The 21,601-nt window shown below is 45.5% G+C and overlaps 1 protein-coding gene across 1 annotated transcript in view; it reads left to right on the plus strand.

Moving 5' to 3' along the window:
• LOC122927086 overlaps positions 1-21,601 on the plus strand; it is a 640,428-nt gene that overhangs the window by 595,562 nt on the left and 23,265 nt on the right. Inside the window, exons 26-28 of the mRNA XM_044278664.1 lie at positions 943-1,068; positions 8,024-8,168; positions 9,473-9,523. Coding sequence (XP_044134599.1) covers positions 943-1,068; positions 8,024-8,168; positions 9,473-9,523 — 322 coding nt within the window. The remainder of the gene's footprint in view (positions 1-942; positions 1,069-8,023; positions 8,169-9,472; positions 9,524-21,601) is intronic.

Here is a 21,601-nt window from a genome sequence, read left to right on the forward strand (position 1 = left end):
ACAGAGAGGTGTCACCAGGTACTGAGGAGCATAGTGAATCAAAGGCGCCAATGCTCTGCTGACTCCATAACTACAAATCTCCTCTGCAAATGACATCAGCACAAAAACTGTGCTGTGCCAGGAGCTTCATGGCACAGGTTTCCATACCTGAGCAGCTGTAGGCATGCCTTACATCAGCAAGCCAATGCCAAGTGTTAGATGGAGTCCACTGGACTCTGGACTTTGGTGAATGTGAGGAGAACATTACTTGCCCAAATGCATTGAGCCAACTGTAAAGTCGGATGGAGGAGAGGATGTTTTACGGATTAAGAATTTGTCTTAAAAGCTCCTGTAGGTGGAATGTGTAGGTGTCCCAGTACTTGTGTCCATATAGTGTATATTATCAGTATGGGTGGTAATACTTTGGTACTATGGATTTCAACTATATGGTAGTTCAGCTACAATGATCATTACAAAATTCTTGTTTTCCTTCTTCCTTTTCTTTCTTCTACATGTTTAGTCTGTTTTTTATATTTGTTTAAATTAGTTTTATGTTCTTAAAATGCTTATAGTCTTCTACTACTTTTTATTGTATAACTACTACTACCACTATTACTACTAAGTGCTTAATCAACTTTCAAAGTAGAAAACCATTTGCCTCAAGTTATTGGGTATTTTATTTTATTATAGTCACTGTCAATATTAGAATTCCACCTGCCTGTGGTCACCACTAGGGGGAGCTCATTAAAATCCTGTATAAACCTGCGTACTGTAAGCTACCGTTACTGGTGACAGCATTGTACCATACATCTGTGGATATAAAAGGCACGGAATAGCTTATCAGAAACACCGTAAATTATCTATGGATCTCAATCCACAAGAATGTGTAAAATTCTTTAAGAATTATAGAGTACACTGGCTACATGTTAATAAAAAAAATATATTTTATTTGGTCTCTTGTAGGAGGTTGCAGATAATGAGGAAAGGTATTCATTCCAGAAAATTCATAAACCCCCTCAGACAAAATCTCTGTATTATAATAAGGAATATAGAATTAAAGGACCTCGGACGGCTCGTGTGATCCCGAAGGTAAGTTATTTCCTGGCTAATATACAGCAGCAGTAACCAGAACACATGCTTGCTAAAAGGCTCAGCTTATACAATGAAAGAACTGAACCAACATGCTCCACTCCAGCAGCAACCATGCTCAGAAACATAGGTCACCTAATGAGAAAGCCAAATACAAGTATAGATAATGGCAACAGTAAAAGACCCCGTGTACATCTCGTCTGCCCTTAATTCCTTGTTATTTTTCCATTGGACAGAAATAGGTTTATATCAGGCAGATTTACAGTCACTTACTATAGATTTTACAACCATATCTGCTGGGCATCAGTTCCAAGCATCTACTACTCTTTCAGTAAAATAATATCTTCTGACGCTGCTTCTGCTTGCTCGTGTTTATTTTCTTCCCTCTTGTACCATATGTAAAGTTTTCGATCATGTCCCCTTTTCTCCTAAGCTATACAAGTTCTTAAAGACTTTCTTGAGAAGTTTCCACCAGTTTCCACATTATTTTATCAATGTTTTGTAGGTGGTTTCAGATCGTATTCCCTTGTGCTCGTGTTTATTTTCTTCCCTCTTGTACCATATGTAAAGGTTTCAATCATGTCACCCTTCTCTCTTTTTCTATCAGCTATGCAAGTTCTTAAAGACTTTCTTGAGAAGTTTCCACTATTTTTTGGCATATTTTTGGACTTGCATTTTATCAATGTTTTGTAGGTGGGGTCTTCAGAACTCCAGTGCTCTTACTAATGTTCTAAACAGGAGGATCCCAGGCTCCCTCTGGTTATACCTGTAGTTATAGAGCCCAGAATCCTACAGGCTTTCTCTAAATAAAAACACCTAAATTCTTCTCTTTTAGTGTCTTACTCCCGGTACAATATTCAGACAGAGGATTCTTTCTCCCCAAGTCCATCATTTAACATGTGGAAATGTTAACCTGCAGTTTCCATTGTTCTGACCATTTATCCAGTAAAACTAAATAATTTTCCATGTTAAGGACCCCTCTAGGAATGTCAACTCTACTGCACATAACAGGCTAACCTTAAAGGAGTTGTGCACCTTAGGTGGGGGTTTTGGCAAACTCTGCCTCCTGAGTATACATTAAAAGGGAAGCATACCTACCTGCTTCCTGGTGCTGGCTCTTTTGCTCCCCGGCCATGATCGGCTGGCCTCAGCATTAACCTGCTGCCCTTGTGTAATTAAAAATGTTCACGTGACACAGAGGGAGCAGGTCACCGCTGCAGTCAGCAATTGGCTGCGTCGTCGTCAAAGAGAAAGTTTACATCCATGGAGCCCATTGGAGAGGCTGAGGCCAGAGAGCAGAGGAATCAAGAGCCAGCGCTGGGAATTAGGTAAGTGCGCTTTCCTTTGCTGGTCTGCTCAGGAGGGGAGTTTGCCAAACCTCCCCAAAGGTGCACAATGACTTTAACTGCCAAACCTTCTCTGATGTCACTTACAAATATTAAAAAGATTATGGTGCAGAACAGACCCTTGTGGTCACCACCAGTTACTAGCTTCTCTTCAGAAAACACACCAATAGCTACCACACTCAGATACCCTCCTTAAAAGCATCATTGGTGTGGTCATCTAAATCATCACATCTGAGCAGCAGATCATGCTGTCTGAACAGTGATCATGGCATCTAAAGACTTTAATGACCCCGATTGGCATTATTGCCGGTTGCGTTCATTAGCCGCGGTCTCTGCTGTCTGAAATGACGCCAGACATGGCGCCCTCTGCGCGCACGAGCGGCGCCATGTTTACCCATCGCTCCAGTGCCGTACATGTATGGCGCTGGTAGTGAAAGGATTAGACAGAGTAGACACTAGGCACAAATATCTGCGACCGGTGGTAATGGCTGTTGTGGACTTGTAACCCTTCAAATGACATTACCATAACCAGCGACAGGTCCCCTTTTGGTCACCATATTATATCGTTTTTAGTATTCTGTCTCTTATAGCAAATACAATGGGATTAGTAGAACAGGTAACAGCACACTGCTAGTCAATTGCACAAACATATAAGCAAATGCTAAATAAAAAATAGCTGCTTGGTGGCCATACTTACTGCAATGGCAGTTAGAAGCTCTTTGCGCATATAATTGATCAAAAATATGTCGGGCCATCTACCAGACGACAAGGTGGCTTCTAATCAGATGGGGCCTACTCTAACATGCCTCTTCTGGGCTTACGTTTTTCTTCCTTATAGCAAATAATCCTGAGGCCATGTTAGATTCATCTGGTTTTAACCATTTTTGAAAGTGAAATACCAGTCAGTTCATCGTATGGGGAGGAATTCCGGACCTTGGGTTAAAATTCTGTTGCACTGCACAGTTACATAGAATTTGACGTATCTGTCATAGTGACACAGAATAAGATTTTCCCTAACCAAACGTATTAACTGTGACAAATTTGTGTGGTTCATTATGATAAAGAACTGAGTTCCTCTATGCTAACTGCTTATTCGTGTCATGCTTCGGTGTGGGAGGGAAACACCACACCGAGTATAGGAAGGAAGGGGGGAACAGGGAATCAAGCCTGAGAACTAGGGAAGGAAGATGCACACCTCCTAGTGAAAAACCTAACCAAAATCCTGACTGACTACAAGTATGAACAGACCCATAAGGTAGATGAGTTCATACGCAGGAAAACCTAGAGTCCAATCTAGCCCTATAGGACCCTGGTACTAATGACAGGGATGATAGTACCTGTTCCTCCAAAAGTAATGACGAACGGGAGTCTTCTTCAGGCCTAATACAAACAATAGGGAAATGCAACACACAGAACCCAAACAAAATACAAACAGGAAAGGAAAGGCTTAACGTCAATGAGGCTATGGAAGCACCAGGAACTCAGCTGAGATCCAACCACAAACAATCCACAGGCACAGAAGCTATAAACCACACAGCATAGTGGGAGAAGCAACTATAAATAAGGAAGGTTAAATTACCACATTAGCAATACCTGGAGGCAAGGGGTGTGGCCATTACCAGAAACAACACAGACGCCTATTGATCCACAAGCAAAACCTGTCAGATCAAACCACATGTTGCTAGTCTCACAGATCTTCTGCCACTCCCTGTCACCGGGACGTCCGTATGTCTCGGTACATCCATGACAATTTGACACCGGGCAGACTGCGTCCAACTTACTGGGGGCTAAAAGAGCGTTCACTTCAGTGATGCCTGCTACATGTGGGGGACTGCACGCGCTGCACTGAAGGGATCGCCGTGTGTCTACTCTTCGTCGACAGGTGCGGGTTATGCCTCCTCAGCCTTGTGAGGGAAATAGACGTTGAATAATGTCTAATTAAAGTTGCTGCAGTTAAAAAGCTCTTCCTTTCATCTGTAACCGTTCCCTAATAATTAAGCTAAGTTGAACGCTGCCACGCCCAACTTACCGGAGGTCCAAGTGGCATTCAGCACTAACTGTTCTGTAATGCCGTTACATGTGCGGGGCTGTTCATGCACTGCACTGAAGGAATCGCTGCGTGTCTACCGTTCATCAACAGGTGCGGGTTACCAGCTCAACGATCTTTTTCATAGGGATGGGGGATTGTAATTACAGATGAACGAATCGAATACACCGAATTTCTGGATAAATTTGATTCGGCGTGAAGCCGAATTTCCTTGTGCTTTATGGTAGCAAATCGATTTAACCTGAAATAGTGTAAAGAAAAAAAAAAAATCACCTCCTCCATTTGCTAGCAACGGGTCGGTCGCCGCCATCTTGATTGAAGATCTCAGCCGAAATTCCGTGCACAGTGACGTATGATGTCACCACGCCTGCCGGCGTGATGACGTCATATCGGGCCACGAGATTTTGTACCAGATCTTCATGCAAGTGTCACGGATGTACCAAGACATACGAACGTTCCTGCGACAGGTGGCAGGAGATCTGTATGACTGGCAACACGTGGACTGATCTGATATGTTTTCTTTTTGGATCAAATGACGTCTGTGTTGTTTTTGGTGCTTGCCACACCTCCTTACCTCAGGTGTGACTACCTTCTCTATTTATTGTTGTTTCTCCCGCTGTGCTATGTGGTTTATACACTGCCTGTCCAAAAAAAAAAGTCGCCACCTGGATTTAACTAAGCAAATAGTTATGAGCCTCCTATTGGAAAACTACTGCATGGGCGATTATCTTTCAGCTAGCAATAAGTTATTTAACCCCAACTGGTGCAATGAACCTCTTCTCATTTCTTAAACAACCATGTCAAAAGACACATCTCGTGGTCCTGGAAAAGATGTTAGTCTGTTTGAAAAGGGTCAAATCATTGGCATGCATCAAGCAGAGAAAACATTTAAGGAGATTGCAGAAACTACTAAAATTGGGTTAAGAACTGTCCAACGCATTATTAGAAAATGGAAGGATAGTGGGGACCCATCGTATTCGAGGAAGAAATGTGGTGGGAAAAAAATCCTGAATGATCGTGATTGGCGATCACTTAAACGTTTGGTGAAATCAAATCGAAGAAAAACAACAGTAGAACTCAGGGCTATGTTTAATAGTGAAAGTAAGAGCATTTCCACAAGCACAATGTGAAGGGAACTCAAGGGATTGGGACTGAACAGCTGTGTAGCCGTAAGAAAACCACTCAGTGAGGCAAACCAGAAAGAAATGCTTCAATTTTCTAGGGAGCATAAAGATTGGGTCTGGAGCAATGGAAGAAGGTCATGTGGTCTGATGAGTCAAGATTTACCCTGTTCCAGAGTGATGGGCGCATCGGGGTAAGAAGAGAGGCAGATGAAGTGATGCCCCCATCATGCCCAGTGCCTCCTGTACCAGCCTGTGGGGCAGTGCTATAATCTGGGGTTGCTGCAGTTGGTCAGGTCTAGGTTCAGCAACAGTATGTGCTCCAAGAATAAGGTCAGCTGACTACCTGAACATACTGAATGACCAGGTTATTCCATCAATGGATTTTTTTATTCCCTGATGGCACGGGCATATTCCAAGATGACAATGCCAGGATTCGGGCTCAAATTGTGAAAGAGTGGTTCAGGGAGCATGAGACATCATTGTCACACATGGATTGGCCACCACAGAGTCCAGACCTTAACCCCATTGAGAATCTTTGGGATGTGCTGGAGAAGGCTTTGTGCAGCGGTCAGACTCTACCATCATCAATGCAAGATCTTGGTGAAAAATGTATGGAACACCGGATGGAAATAAATTTTGTGACATTGCAGAAGCTTATTGAAACAATGCCACAGTGAATGCGTGCCGTAATCAAAGCTAAAGGTGGTCCAACGAAATATTAGACTTTTTTTTTGGACAGGCAGTGTAGCTTCCGTTAGACTTGTGTTGGGTTCTCTGCTGAGTTCCTGGTGCTACCAAAGCTTCATTGAAGATAAGTGTTTCCTTTCCCTTTTGTATTTTGTTTATATATATATGTGTGTGTTGCCTTCCCTGTTGTTTGTCATTAGGCCTGAGGGAGGCCTGAGCGAACTCCTGTTCGTCCTTCCCTTTGGAGGAACAGGTAGACTCAGTCCTGACATTAGTTCCAGGGTCCAGTAGGGTGAGATAGGATTCTAGGTATCCGGTGTATGAACTTGCCTACCTTTGGGGCCTGTTCATACTGGTATTTTGTCAGAACTGGAGTTTTCTCTAGAAGGTGTCTATATTCCTTTCCTAGTTTCAAGGCCTTATTCTGGTATCCCCTTTCCCTCCTATGCTCGGTGTGGTGTTTTCCTCCCCCACACGAGCATGACAGCAAGATGGCGGCGGTAAGTTTGATAAAAAAAAAGATATGTTAATTTTACACTGTCTTTACACTCAGATGCTGCGATCATGTATGAACACGGCATCTGAGGGGTACAATTAAGGGGGGCAGCTCTATCGCAGCTCCCTGTCATTGCACCCGCTACTTACAAAAAATGTGCTTTGTGACGAAAGTATTTCATCACGAAGCACATTTTTTTGTGAAATTCAGCAAAGCAGCCGAATCGAATCCTCTAAAACTTCTCTCATCTCTAATTATAATACTAATACAACATTTTTTCACTGCAAGACTAGTGTTTTTCCGATCAAAGAGTAATTTTTCCGACAAAAAAATTATGATCAATTCGTAGGCAACTCTGCTGTGTGAAGAATCAATTTACCTGTATTTGCACTTTGGCGCTGCGCATTCACCTGCAGTTGTAAAACATGACATACTGTAGCAGTCACATTGACAGAGAATACAGTTTTCGCTGACAGGACGTATTAGGTATACTTTGCTTTGCACTGCACAGTAACGTAGAATTTGAAAACCTTCAACATGATAGTCATAGTGACGGAACATAACATTTTTGCTAACAAAGTTAGCAAAATACGAATTTGATAGTATGGTGCCAGCAGCAGTAGTGCCAGTATCAGTGACGATATAGGACCCTATTGAGGCCCTGTCATTGGAATGAGTACACTTTGCACTATGCAGCGATGATCCACTCGAGGATAACTCTGCTGTGCCAAGTATCAATTTACTTGCACTGCCCACAGGGTGTTAAATAAGACCACTCTGTAACACTAAATCACTGTAAGTGTTTGGATAACAGAAGCAGTTAATTATCAGTGTGGACACGCCACAAACAGTAGAAAAAGACATACGTATCACCCCAATTTGTGAATCAAGTACTAATATAATTGCTTATCTATTAATCAATGTGGACACACCACAAACAGTAGAATGAAAACAGGTGTATCAGCCTACTTTATGAATAAGGGAATAATATAATTAATTTTCTATTAATCAATGTGGACACACCACAAACAGTAGAATGAGATAGGTGTATCACACCAATTTGTGAATCAGGGACTAATAGAATATGCTTTCTATTAATCAATGGGAACACCGTTTATTTAGATTGCTCTGTGCCCTCAGAATTTACATTCACATCATTCCATTTGTTCCAGGAGGGGGAAATGTCTATTATATGTCTGGTGTATTAGGGGTGGCCCACATATCTCTATTCATATATTCATTGCCTCTATTGTAGACGCTGATGTTTGAGAGTCACTGCCCCTCAGAGGTCTACGCCTTCACAGAAATCAGTATCCAGGGGGAGAAGAACACAGAAGTGGACGTGTCCATACACCCGGAAGATAAAAATGTGACAGTCTGGGAAACAGTGGTGAATGCAGGTAATGTAAAGCATGAAAACTTGATGTCGATCACCCTACTGGATGTTCAGTGGCTGATAATAGAGACACAGATTTTTTTTTTAAATCTGTTATTGTTTTCTAATTGTAGAATTTTTTATGTTATATTCTGAACAAGATTAGGGGGGCAGCCATCTTGCCTGAGCTGTTCCTAACAGCATTTACAAAGCATTAAAAAAAATTACTTTATGGCAGCCCCATGGGCCATAGACAGCAATGGACGGGAGGGGACCTAAGTTACTTCTATGGGAGAGTTTTCTGGGCATGCTCTGTGACCTTTGCAGAGGTCATTGTACAAGGAAAGAACAGATAAGCTGTGACTGTAAGGAATATTATTTACGTTTCCTCTTATTTGTACCCCTGGTACAAGACTTCAGTATTCAGCTTGATTTGATTCTTATCTGGCGCCATGGAGAGCAACGTTGACACAAGACACACTTCTGTGTAGTTCAAAGTCACTCTGCGTTTTTATTGATCTCGTGAGACATATATAGTCCTAATCTAATGACACGATGTTTAAGTTAACCAGTAACACACGTCTTAGCCAGCTACACATTTCAGTTATCTTATCTTTTATTAGAGTCCAAGGCTATATGTGAGCAAAACCACTTAGTAGTAGTTTTCCAAGAACTTTGCCCCATATGTGTTCCTGTGTGCGTGATGTATTAATGTATAGATAGTGATGGAATATAAGCTTATATAAAAAATAGGCTTTGGACTGTAATAGAACCCTTCAGTGGCAATCATCTATTGTGAATGGTGGATCCTGTCTTATCAGAGGTGATATCATTACAGGCAGGATTAGAATGACAGCTAAGCAGATAACTGCAGTAAAGGGATCTATACAGACCATAAAGTGGCGCCTAATATTAGACATAGTGGCCAGTGCAAAAAACTGCAGGATTTTTGTTTTAGTTTAAATATAAAAAGTGACATGGAAAATTAACAATTTTAAAATAATTTTTGATGTTATTTTTAAACATGAAAAAGTGACCACAGGTAATTTTCCAATGACACGTACTCTCTCAGACCACTAATAGATGAAGAATAACATTGATTATCTAACGAGAATGACTAATGAACAGTCACTTCTTGACACTGATGTGCTGGGGGCAGCTGAGGCAGCATCTCTCTGGCTCTGTGCTGTGAGAGGGGAGGAGGAGCAGCAAAGGAGTAGGCACGGTTCTCCAGCTCTATCCCTATGTTCATTTGTATGGTTTGTTGCCTCATTTGCTTATTTTTCTAAAGAGAACTAATATATATTTTTCATTTTGTCTTTTCTTCAGATGAAATGTTAGGTTTACCGTTGGCAATGTCACAGCTCACGATTCAGCCAGGTATGTTCTATAGGGTAAATAAGATCATTCAAGTCTTTTGGAGTATGTCTCTACCAGCTTTTCACATCTCGAGGCTGTAATGTTTGCCCATTCTTCTTTGCAAAAAAGCTCAAGCTCAGTCAGATTGGATGGAGAGCATCCGTGAACAGCAAATTTAGTTCTGGACTGTGACTGTGCCATTCTAACAAATGAATATGCTTTAATCTTAACCATTACATTGTAGATCTGACTGTATGTTTAGGGTTGTTGTCCTGCTGGAAGGTGAACCTCAGCCACAGTCTCAAGTCGTTTGCAGCCTCTACCAGGTTTCCCTCCAGGATTGCCCTGTATTTAGCTCCATCTATCTTCCCAGCAACTCTGACCAGCTTCCCTGTCCCTGCTGAAGAAAGCACCACACAGCGTTTTGCATTTAGGCCAAAAAGCATGCGAGATACACATTATTATTCTGTATTGCTTGTGTGTAGGAGGTAGGAAGAGTGATTGTGACTAGAGATAAGCGAATCGGAGCTGATGAAGTGGAATTCGATCCGAAGTTCAGGAAATATTCGATTCGCACCGAAACCAAATTTCCTCGCAATTCGTGGAAACAAATCACATTTTTTCCTAAAATGGCTGCTGCACGTGTGAGGACATGGAGAAAGGAACTCCGGGAAGGCTGGATCACAAATAATGCCATGCAGTTAGATACTTAAGTGCCCCCTTCCCCAGTCTCACCAGACTTCAGTGACACGCCAGCATTAGGACGTTCTGTGTGGGAGGAGGTAACATAGCCCTGGCCCCCAGCCTTTGCCTGCACTTTCTCTAGACTGCAAGGCCCAAACGTCAGACTGGCATGACTGGGCCTTCTGCTGCATCTGACCCACAGGCTCTGACCTCAGCTGCCGGACTGCAGGGGCTCCCAGGACCCTCCTATTAAAGCACCTGGTAAGTCCATCTAGTAAGAAGCATGCAGCAGTGTCTGTGGAGGAGCAGGTGCAGGGCTGCACTGTCCTCAAGTACTGATGGTCACTGACCTGTGAGTTCCCACTGTCAGCTCTGTGTTTCCCCTGTGCCCTCTCCTGAGTTCCCCCTGTGCCCCTGTGTGAGCTCCTTGTGTCCTGTGGGCTACCTGTGACTGCAGGGCACAACCAAACTGCATGCTTGTGACTAGTGATGAGTGGCAGGGGCAATATTCAAATTCACGATATTTCGCGAATATATGGTAGAATAATCATCATTCGAATATTCGTATTCGAGATATTCATTTTATTGCGAAAAACCTGTAATGAAAATCGCATAATGCAAATTTTTATGCGAAAAGAGGTGTTAGCACTACAGAATATACTGCTATATATTCGTTTTTAGAATGTTTGTCATTTTTTCCATCTGAACAAATGAATCCTCCCTGCTTAAAATGCTTGTGGGTCAATGAGTTATTGGCCCACAAGCAAGAAGCAGGAAGGAATCATGACTTAAGATGTTGAAAAAAAGACGAATATTCTAGAAAACGAATATATATCACTATAGCGAATTTATTAGTTTTGACATTTTTTTAGAATATTCGTCTATTTTTTCCCCTCTAAACAGTACAGTTAAACCCCTTTGGCATACTTCTCCCCACAAGCGTCCCCGTCACCATAGGAAAGCCTGGTGATTAGAATATACCAACGGTTCTGAGTTAGATCATGAAAACTCAAATCCGATGATATATTCTAACACAGAGGCGTTCCCATGGTGATGGGGACGCTTGAAGTTAGAGTATACCAACAGGTGCATACATACTGGCCCCCTGCTGCCTGGCGGCACCTGACCTCTGACAGGGCACTGTGATCCGTGCGGCAGTGTGCCCCCCCACTATTAAAATCATTCATGGGCAGTGCGCCCTAACCCCCCCTCACCAGTATTACAATCATTGGTGGCCAGTACGGATCCCCCACTCCGTATTAAATATCATTGCTGGCAGTGCGCTAACAATCCATCCCCCCCCCCCCGTATTAATCATTGCTGGCAGTGCGCCCCCAATGCCCCCTCCCTCCCCAGAGTTGATCATTGCTGGCAGTGCGCCCTCAATGCCCCCTCCCTCCCCAGAATTAATCATTGCTGGCAGTGCGCCCTCAATCCCCCCTCCCTCCCCAGTATTAATCATTGCCTGGTTGCCATGGTAACCGATCGGAGCCCCAGCATTACACTGCTGGGACTCTGATCGGAACTGCCGCTGCCACCAATGATGGGGGGAGGCGCACTGCCAGCAATGATTAATACTAGGGAGGGAGGGGGGATTGAGGGCGCACTGCCAGCAGTGATTGTAGTACTGGAGGGGGGGGGTAAGGCGCACTTCCCATGAATGATTTTAATAGTGGGGGGGGTGGGGGGGGACGCACTGATGCCCAGCGGTGCTGAGGGGTTAATTGTGTGGATCACAGTGCCCTGTCAGAGGTCAGGTGCCGCCAGGCAGCAGGGGGCCAGTATGTATGCGCCTGTTGGTATACTCTAACTTCAAGCATCCCCATCACCACGGGAACGCCTCTGTGTTAGAATATACCATCGGATTTGAGTTTTCATGATCTAACTCAGATCCGATGGTATATTCTAACCACTAGGCGTTCCCATGGTGACGGGGACGCTTGTGGGGAGGAGTATGCCTGACTCATTGACCACAAGCATTTTAAGCAGGGAGGAATCATTTGTTCAGATGTAAAAAATGACGAATATTCGATATAACGAATATATAGCAGTAATATTCGCGGATTATCGAAGTTGCGATATTCACGATTAATATTAATATTAATATTCGTGCTGTGTTCAATTACCACATGGCTATCTGGGCCATAGAGGGCTCTAGTTAAACTAATGAAGACAACATGGTTTAGGTGGTCTGCATTGTCAATGGGGGGGGGGGGGGGGGGGGGAGTATAGATTAAGAACCTGAGTCCAAATTTGCAGTGTCTTTTTTTTTTTTTTTTTCCAGTACTTGGGGGGAGCAGACCGGGACTGCTAATAAAGTAATCTGTAATCCTATGTCACACATTGTGGCCGTATGACAGCCAGATACCCCTTAACAGTGTGTCCTCCACAGATCCCCCATAACAGTGTGTCCTCCACAGATCCCCCATAACAGTGTGTCCTCCACAGATCCCCCATAACAGTGTGTCCTCCACAGATCCCCCATAACAGTGTGTCCTCCACAGATCCCCCATAACAGTGTGTCCTCCACAGATCCCCCAGTCCTCCACAGATCCCCCATAACAGTGTGTCCTCCACAGATCCCCCATAACAGTGTGTCCTCCACAGATCCCCCATAACAGTGTGTCCTCCACAGATCCCCCATAACAGTGTGTCCGCTACAGATCCCCCATAACAGTGTGTCCTCCACAGATTCCCCATAACAGTGTGTCCTCCACAGATCCCCCATAACAGTGTGTCATCCACAGATCCCCCATAACAGTGTGTCCTCCACAGATCTCCCATAACAGTGTGTCATCCACAGATCTCCCATAACAGTGTGTCATCCACAGATCTCCCATAACAGTGTGTCATCCACAGATCCCCCATAACAGTGTCATCTACAGATCCCCCATAATGGTGTGACACACACAGGTCTCCCATAACAGTGCGTCATCCACATGTTCCCCATAACAATGTGTATCATGTTACACATGCATGGTTTGCCTTTTCATTATGTGTGTCCCTTCTCTCTTCCCCAAGCTTCTTCTCTCTCTCTTGTCTCCTTCCCTCTTCTTCATTCTGGCTTCACCCCTCATCTCAGCTACTTGCTCTGTTAGCTGCTCACAGCATGATTTTTTGACCTATCTATTTGTTCATCGGTGTATGATCTGCACAGTTTGGAATAAACTTCTTCACGATCTACAAGGTGTCGTTTGGATCGAGTCACTGTCAGCCAATTCACCTAAGATTGATGGTTATCGCCATCTCAGCAGAACTGTAAGTTACAGAGATCACATTGTAATGCTTAGACTGGAGAGGCAGAACAGTCAAAAAATCTGTGAAGGGATCTTACAAGATCTGCAAAATATCTTTCAAGGGATCCTTGCTAGCTATGCATGTATAGTGAGATGTACACTCACCTAAAGAATTATTAGGAACACCATACTAATACGGTGTTGGACCCCCTTTTGCCTTCAGAACTGCCTTAATTCTACGTGGCATTGATTCAACAAGGTGCTGATAGAATTTTTTAGAAATGTTGGCCCATATTGATAGGATAGCATCTTGCAGTTGATGGAGATTTGAGGGATGCACATCCAGGGCACAAAGCTCCCGTTCCACCACATCCCAAAGATGCTCTATTGGGTTGAGATCTGGTGACTGTGGGGGCCATTTTAGTACAGTGAACTCATTGTCATGTTCAAGAAACCAATTTGAAATGATTCGAGCTTTGTGACATGGTGCATTATCCTGCTGGAAGTAGCCATCAGAGGATGGGTACATGGTGGTCATGAAGGGATGGACATGGTCAGAAACAATGCTCAGGTAGACCGTGGCATTTAAACAATGCCCAATTGGCACTAAGGGGCCTAAAGTGTGCCCAGAAAACATCCCCCACACCATTACACAACCAGCCCGCACAGTGGTAACAAGGCATGATGGATACATGTTCTCATTCTGGTTACGGCAAATTGGGACACTACCATTTGAATGTCTCAACAGAAATCGAGACTCATCAGACCAGGCAACATTTTTCCAGTCTTCAACAGTCCAATTTTGGTGAGCTTGTGCAAATTGTAGCCTCTTTTTCCTATTTGTAGTGGAGATGAGTGGTACCCGTTGGGGTCTTCTGCTGTTGTAGCCCATCCGCCTCAAGGTTGTGAGTGTTGTGGCTTCACAAATGCTTTGCTGCATACCCCGGTTGTAACGAGTGGTTAATTCAGTCAACGTTGCTCTTCTATCAGCTTGAATCAGTCGGCCCATTCTCCTCTGACCTCTAGCATCAACAAGGCATTTTCGCCCACAGGACTGCCGCATACTGGATGTTTTTCCCTTTTCACACCATTCTTTGTAAACCCTAGAAATGGTTGTGCGTGAAAATCCCAGTAACTGAGCAGATTGTGAAATACTCAGACCGGCCCGTCTGGCACCAACAACCATGCCACGCTCAAAATTGCTTAAATCACCTTTCTTTCCCATTCTGACATTCAGTTTGGAGTTCAGGAGATTGTCTTGACCAGGACCACAACCCTACATGCATTGAAGCAACTGACATGTGATTGGTTGACTAGATAATCGCATTCATGAGAAATAGAACAAGTGTTCCTAATAATTCTTTAGGTGAGTGTATATGGGCACTGGAATATAGCAGAATATATGTACAAGCCTGTATACTCCAGCCAGCAAGTAAATCTCAGCAGAAGATTCATCAGTTTTCTGCACAGATTATTAAAGAAACTGTTCATGCAACTGTTATATAATCAGCTCCTAGACTGTCTGTATTGTCACATGCATTCTGCCTGCAAGTCAATCTAAGCTCTGTATGCAATCAAAACTAACTTTGCAGCAGCCATTGCTAAACTTCTCTCTGACTCCGCCTCCCACTAATTGCCTAGGAAACCCTCTCCCAGAGCCAGAAGATTGATACATTTCTATGCAAACACATACCTTGTGAATTAACCCTCTGCTTGCCATCACAATGCACCAGCAAGGCAATGTACAATCAGATGATTTTCCTATTTCATGACGTAAAGTCATGATTTTATTAAAGACACTGAGGCGAGTATTGCAATCCTCCTTCTTTACTCTGACCAATAGCAGCAAAGAAAATAGAAAAATATTGAAACATGTCATCAGCCCCTCCCCATAGTCCCCCTATAACAGGCCACACCGCCTGCAAAACCTCCTCTTTCTTTGTAAGTCCAAACCGAAAAGTCCAACTGAACTGCCAGCCAGGAACCGGAACAGCCTGGGAACAAAAGCGCCATCCATCCGGAAGCGAACTGGAACAACAGGAACGACGCTGGAGAATCTCCTGAAGCTGTCCACATCACATGATCGGCTGAAACCAAACTGCCGACCCTCCGAACCAAGACGTAGACCAAAGGATACCACTTAATAGGCCGATCTCAACCTGAAAAAAGGCGAAAAACAGAACCATGATAGAAGCAAATTGGTGCATTGTATTCACAAACAAATGGTTGCGACAAACCTACTCAGGAAAAAAACTCATAGAGTTAAAGCAATATGCAAATGACACACAATCAAAATCATTCCTATTTTAAAACCCACATAGGGAGGGAAAAACATAGGGTGGGCAATACTCGCCTCCGTGTCTTTAATAAAATCATGACTTTACGTCATGAAAAAGGAAAATCATCAGATTTTATTACAAGACCCGGAGGCTCGTATTGCAAGTTCAAAGTTAAGATAAATTCTCAATAATTGATGAGAAAACGTGAAGACCTGGCCGAAAATAAAATTCCCTAAACGTGGATACTCTGGACCAGTCCGCCAATTTCAAAATGTCCTCCAGTCTAGCGCCAGAAACCGCCAAAGAGGTAGCAGATGCCCCCCTAGCGGAATGCGCCGAAAATATAGAAGTGTCTACGCCCGCAAGTTCCATGATCCACTTCATCCACCTAGCCAGCGTGGGAGTGGTCACTGGGGCAAAAGGACGAATGGTAGAAAGGAACAGCTGCGGAAACTCTCGTGACCGATGAAGAGAAGTGCGAGCTTCATATTCCTTGAGGCACGCCATGGGACAAAGTGAAGGTGAAGCCGGGAAAGCAGGATAAGCGACCGAACGTATGTGGGTCTTAGTCCTCCTAGAGATGTCAAAGGAGACCCCCTCCGGGGTGTACGAGCGTGCATCATAGTCCAAAGCCCGGACGTCTGAAACCCGCTTGCAGGAAATCAGACAAAAAAGAGTGACGAGCTTCGCCGACAGTTGCCGTAGGGAAAGGTCCGCATTCTGAGGCCAAGAAGATAAAAAGGAAAGGACACAAGACACATCCCAAGTGGCAGAAAATCTAGGCCTAGGAGGACGAGACATCCGAGAACCGCGCAGGAGACGACATACTAAAGGATGTTGTCCCGCAGGAGTACCATCAAACCCTTGATGAGAGGCAGAAATAGCCGATCTGAACAGGCTGATTGTGCGATAAGCCTTGCCCTGGTCAGACAAAGAAGATAGGAAATGTAAGATCTCCATCACAGGTGCCGATACGGGATCCAAGTCCCTAGCCACGCACCAGCGAGCCCAAGATCCCCAGGCTGATCTGTAAGATCTTCTGGTGCCTGGGGCCCATGCATTTTCCAAAAGGACTCTAGCTGTTCCCGAAACTCCTGGGACCTCCTAGGGTCCCCTGAAATCCGACATGCCAGCAGGCGCAGGGATCCATCTAAGAGAAGAGGATGTAGTTGGTGATTCGGCCCTCGGAGGAGAGTCTGAGATGTCGGGAGCAGGTACGGGATCGCTATCATCATCTCCAGAAGGTGGGGAAACCATGACTGGGAGTTCCAAAATGGGACCAGCAGCACCAGATCCGCCGAATAACGTCGTACTTGAATCAGGGTCCTGGGAATCAGTTGGAATGGAGGAAACGCGTAAAACAGATCTCTGGACCAATCCTGCAGGAACGCGTCCACCGCTTCGGCTTCTGGGTCCGGGCGCCAGCTGTAAAAGCGTTGTAGTTGCGAGTTCAGACGGGAAGCAAACAGGTCGATGCAGAAAGGACCCCAAACTGACATTAAGGAACGGAACACCGTTGGATCTAACTGCCAGTCGCTGGAATCGGAAAGATACCGAGAACTCCAATCCGCATGAATGTTCTGGACGCCTGGAAGATATTCCGCCAAAACAATCAACTCCTTGTCTAGGCAGTAGTCCCAGAAATCCTTCGCCAAACGAGACAAGATGGTGGAACGGGTTCCGCCCATGCCGTTGATATACCTCACCGCTGACACATTGTCCATGCGTAGTTGGATGCAGGATCTGGCCGTGTCTCTCGTAAAGCTCTTGATCGCGAATGATCCAGCCAACAGTTCCAGTGCATTGATATGGAATCCTGCCTCGGCCTCTGACCAACCGCCTCCAGTTGTGATCCCTTCGCAGTGAGCTCCCCAGCCCGACAGGCTGGCATCCGAATCCACCACGAAATCCGGACAATGGCCGAAGATAGCCTTGCTGTTCCAAGCTTGCAAATTGTGGATCCACCAGGATAGCTCCTCCTTGGTCTCCTCGTCCAGAGAGATCTAATCCGCATAGGAAACTCCCGCCCGTAGGTGGGAAATTTTCAGGCGCTGAAGAGCCCGATAGTGAAGCGGAGCCGGGAAAACCGCCTGGATAGATGAGGCCAGCAGGCCTATGATGACCTGGCTTTGCACAATTCCTTCCGTATTGATCGAACCTTGGCCGGAGGTAAGCTGAGTGTTCCTGCCGTGGAATCCACCAGAAAACCCAAGAACTCCATCTCGCGAGACGGGGTGAGGCAGGATTTCTCCTGATTGATGAGAAAACCCAGATCCGACAGAAGATCCATGGTCCAGTGCAGGTGATTCAGCAGTACCGAACGATTCTGGGCCATGATCAGAATGTCGTCCAGATATACGATGAGGCGAACTCCTCGACTGCGTAACCATGCCATAGCCGGGCGCATCAGCTTGGTGAAGCACCAGGGAGCTGGAGAGAGGCCGAATGGGAGGCATGTGAACCGCCAAATCCTGTCCTGCCAAGAGAAACAGAGAAGGTTCCTGGATGCGTCCTCTACTGGGACAGTAAGATAAGCGTACTTCAAGTCCAGCTTGACCATCCAATCGCCCATCTGTAGAAGGTCCCGAAGGAGATGGATGCCCTCCATCTTGAAATGGCGGTATCTGACAAACGCGTTGAGGGCGCGTTAATTGATAACGGGCCGAAGTTGGCCCCCCTTCTTTGCCACACAGGAGCCGGTTCTATGGCTCCTTTGCGGACAAGATCCGACAGTTCTGAGTCGACCAGTATGCGTCTCTCCGCTGACAGCACTACAGGGTGTGGATGTGGGATGGACAGCGGGGAGGACGTCAGCTCGATGTGGAAACCCCTGACCGTGGATAGGACCCATTGGTCTAAGGTGATACGGGACCAAGCTAGAGAAAAAAGACGTAGTCTTCCCCCTACACAAGCATTTAAAGAATTGAAATGCGTTGGTAGACACCGTAGGGATGTCTTGAATGAGAATTTCCTCTGTATCCTCTTGGACGCCAGGAACTTCCTCGTGAAGGGAAGAAAGATGACAGCTCCCGTCTATGCTCCTGGAAGGTAGATCTCTGAGAGAAGGAGCCTCGGCCCGAACCATGGGACTGAAACTGGGCACGGCCGGACAGGCGGCCCCTAAAGCTGCCGGCCCTGTAGAGACCCTACCGTGGAAAACTCTCTTCATAGAGCTTTGGGCCTTGTCTAGGGCAGTAAAAGCCCCCACAAACCTCCCTAGGTCCTTAATGAAAGGTTCTCCAAATAATAGGCCCTGGGCCTCCTTAACGGCCTCCGTAAAAGCAAGGTTGGATAATTTTGGTTCGATTTTGAAAAGAATGGCTTTCCGCCTTTCTATAGCCAGGGACGTATTTACGTTCCCTGCTATGCAAATTGAACGTTGTACCCATTCGCGCAATTCCACAGGGTCAACCTGTTTATTCTCTGCTTTTGCTACCTCCGCCAGGTCAAAAAGTTTAGCTAGCGGCCCAAAGATGTCAAGGAGCTTATCCTGACAAGACCTTAACGCCGACTCCAGACCCCTATGCGGGTTCCAGCTGGATTTTGCGAGGAACTGCGTCATTTTGGGGTCGACAGCAGGAGTCTCGCATACCCTGTTAGGGATGACAGGTCTAGGGCATTCCGCCCTAAGCTTATTGCGAGCCTCTTTGGAAAGAGGGCAGCGCACTCTAGCCTCCAAATATTTGGAAACGTGCTCCAACGGTAACCACTCAGCCGAGCGGGGGTGGTGGAGCGAATCTGAGTCGAACAAGGGTTCCCCAGAGGGGTCCGATAAAGATGCAGGCATTCCTTCTGCAGCGGACATAAGGGAACTACACCCGGGTAGGGGGTTATCATCCATGACCCCTGATGGGTCCTCCTCTGCCTCCTCAAAGGCGTCATCCATAGCCTTCTCCTCGGATCCGACCTCAGAGTCGGAATCCAATTCCTGTAGTGCTCTAGCACTTTTCCAATTGCGCGTGCGTTCTGCCTGACGCGTACAGGCTCTCTTGTGCGGACCAAGCGCGCCAACATTGGTGGAAACATCATCACTAGAGTTGAGCAAACACCTGGATGTTCGGGTTCGAGAAGTTCGGCCGAACTTCCCGGAAATGTTCGGGTTCGGCATCCGAACCCAATCCGAACTTCGTCCCGAACCCCATTGTAGTCAATGGGGACCCGAACTTTTCGGCACTAAAAAGGCTGTAAAAAAGCCCAGAAAAGAGCTAGAGGGCTGCAAAAGGCAGCAACATGTAGGTAAATCCCCTGCAAACAAATGTGGATAGGGAAATGAATAAAAATAAAAATAAAATAAATAAAAATTAAACAATATCAATTGGAGAGAGGTCCCATAGCAGAGAATCTGGCTTCACGTCACCCACCACTGTAACAGTCCATTGTCAGATATTTAGTCCCAGGCACCCAGGCAGAGAAGAGAGGTCCCTTAACAGAGAATCTGGCTTCATGTCAGCAGAGAATCAGTCTTCATGTCATAGCAGAGAATCATGCTTCACGTCACCCAACACTGGAACAGTCCATTGTCAGATATTTAGGCCCAGGCAGAGGAGAGAGGTCCCGTAACAGAGATTCTGGCTTCATGTCAGCAGAGAATCAGTCTGCATGTCATAGCAGAGAATCAGGCTTCACGTCAGCCACCACTGCAAAAGTCCATTGTCATATATTTAAGCCCAGCACCCAGGCAGAGGAGAGAGGTCCCGTAGCAGAGAATCTGTCTTCATGTCAGCAAAGAATTTGTCTGCACGTCATAGCAGAGAATCAGGCTTCACGTCACCCACCACTGTAACAGTCCATTGTCAGATATTTAGGCCCAGCACCCAGGCAGAGGAGAGAGGTCCCGTAACAGAGAATCTGTCTTCATGTCACCAGAGAATTAGTCTGCATGTCATAGAAGAGAATCTGGCTTCACGTCACCCACCACTGTAACAGTCCATTGTCAGATATTTAGGCCCAGCACCCAGGCAGAGGAGAGAGGTCCCGTAACAGAGAATCTGTCTTCATGTCAGCAGAGAATTAGTCTGCATGTCATAGCAGAGAATCTGGCTTCACGTCACCCACCACTGTAACAGTCCATTGTCAGATATTTAGGCCCAGCACCCAGGCAGAGGAGAGAGGTCCCGTAACAAAGAATCTGTCTTCATGTCAGCAGAGAATTAGTCTGCATGTCATAGCAGAGAATCAGGCTTCACGTCAGCCACCAGTGCAACAGTCCATTGGCATATATTTAGGCCCAGCACCCAGGTAGAGGAGAGAGGTCCCGTAACAGAGAATCTGTCTTCATGTCAGCAGAGAATTAGTCTGCATGTCATAGCAAAGAATCAGGCTTCACGTCAGCCACCAGTGCAACAGTCCATTGGCATATATTTAGGCCCAGCACACAGGCAGAGGAGAGAGGTCCCGTAACAGACAATCTGGCTTCATGTCAGCAGAGAATCAGTCTTCATGTCATAGCAGAGAATCAGGCTTCACGTCACCCACCACTGTAACAGTCCATTGTCATATATTTAGGCCCAGCACCCAGGCAGAGGAGAAAGGTCCCGTAACAGAGAATCTGGCTTCATGTCAGCAGAGAATTAGTCTGCATGTCATAGCAGAGAATCAGGCTTCACGTCACCCAACATTGGAACAGTCCATTGACATATCTTTAGGCCCCGGCACCCAGACAGAGGAGAGGTTCATTCAATTTTGGGTAGCCTCGCAATATAATGGTAAAATGAAAATAAAAATAGGATTGAATGAGGAAGTGCCCTGGAGTACAATAATATATGGTTAAGGGGAGGTAGTTAATGTCTAATCTGGACAAGGGACGGACAGGTCCTGTGGGATCCAAGCCTGGTTCATTTTTATGAACGTCAGCTTGTCCACATTGGCTGTAGACAGGCGGCTGCGTTTGTCTGTAATGA

The sequence above is a fragment of the Bufo gargarizans genome, chromosome 2, assembly GCF_014858855.1.
Source record: "Bufo gargarizans isolate SCDJY-AF-19 chromosome 2, ASM1485885v1, whole genome shotgun sequence".
In the NCBI taxonomy this organism is placed as follows: domain Eukaryota; kingdom Metazoa; phylum Chordata; class Amphibia; order Anura; family Bufonidae; genus Bufo; species Bufo gargarizans.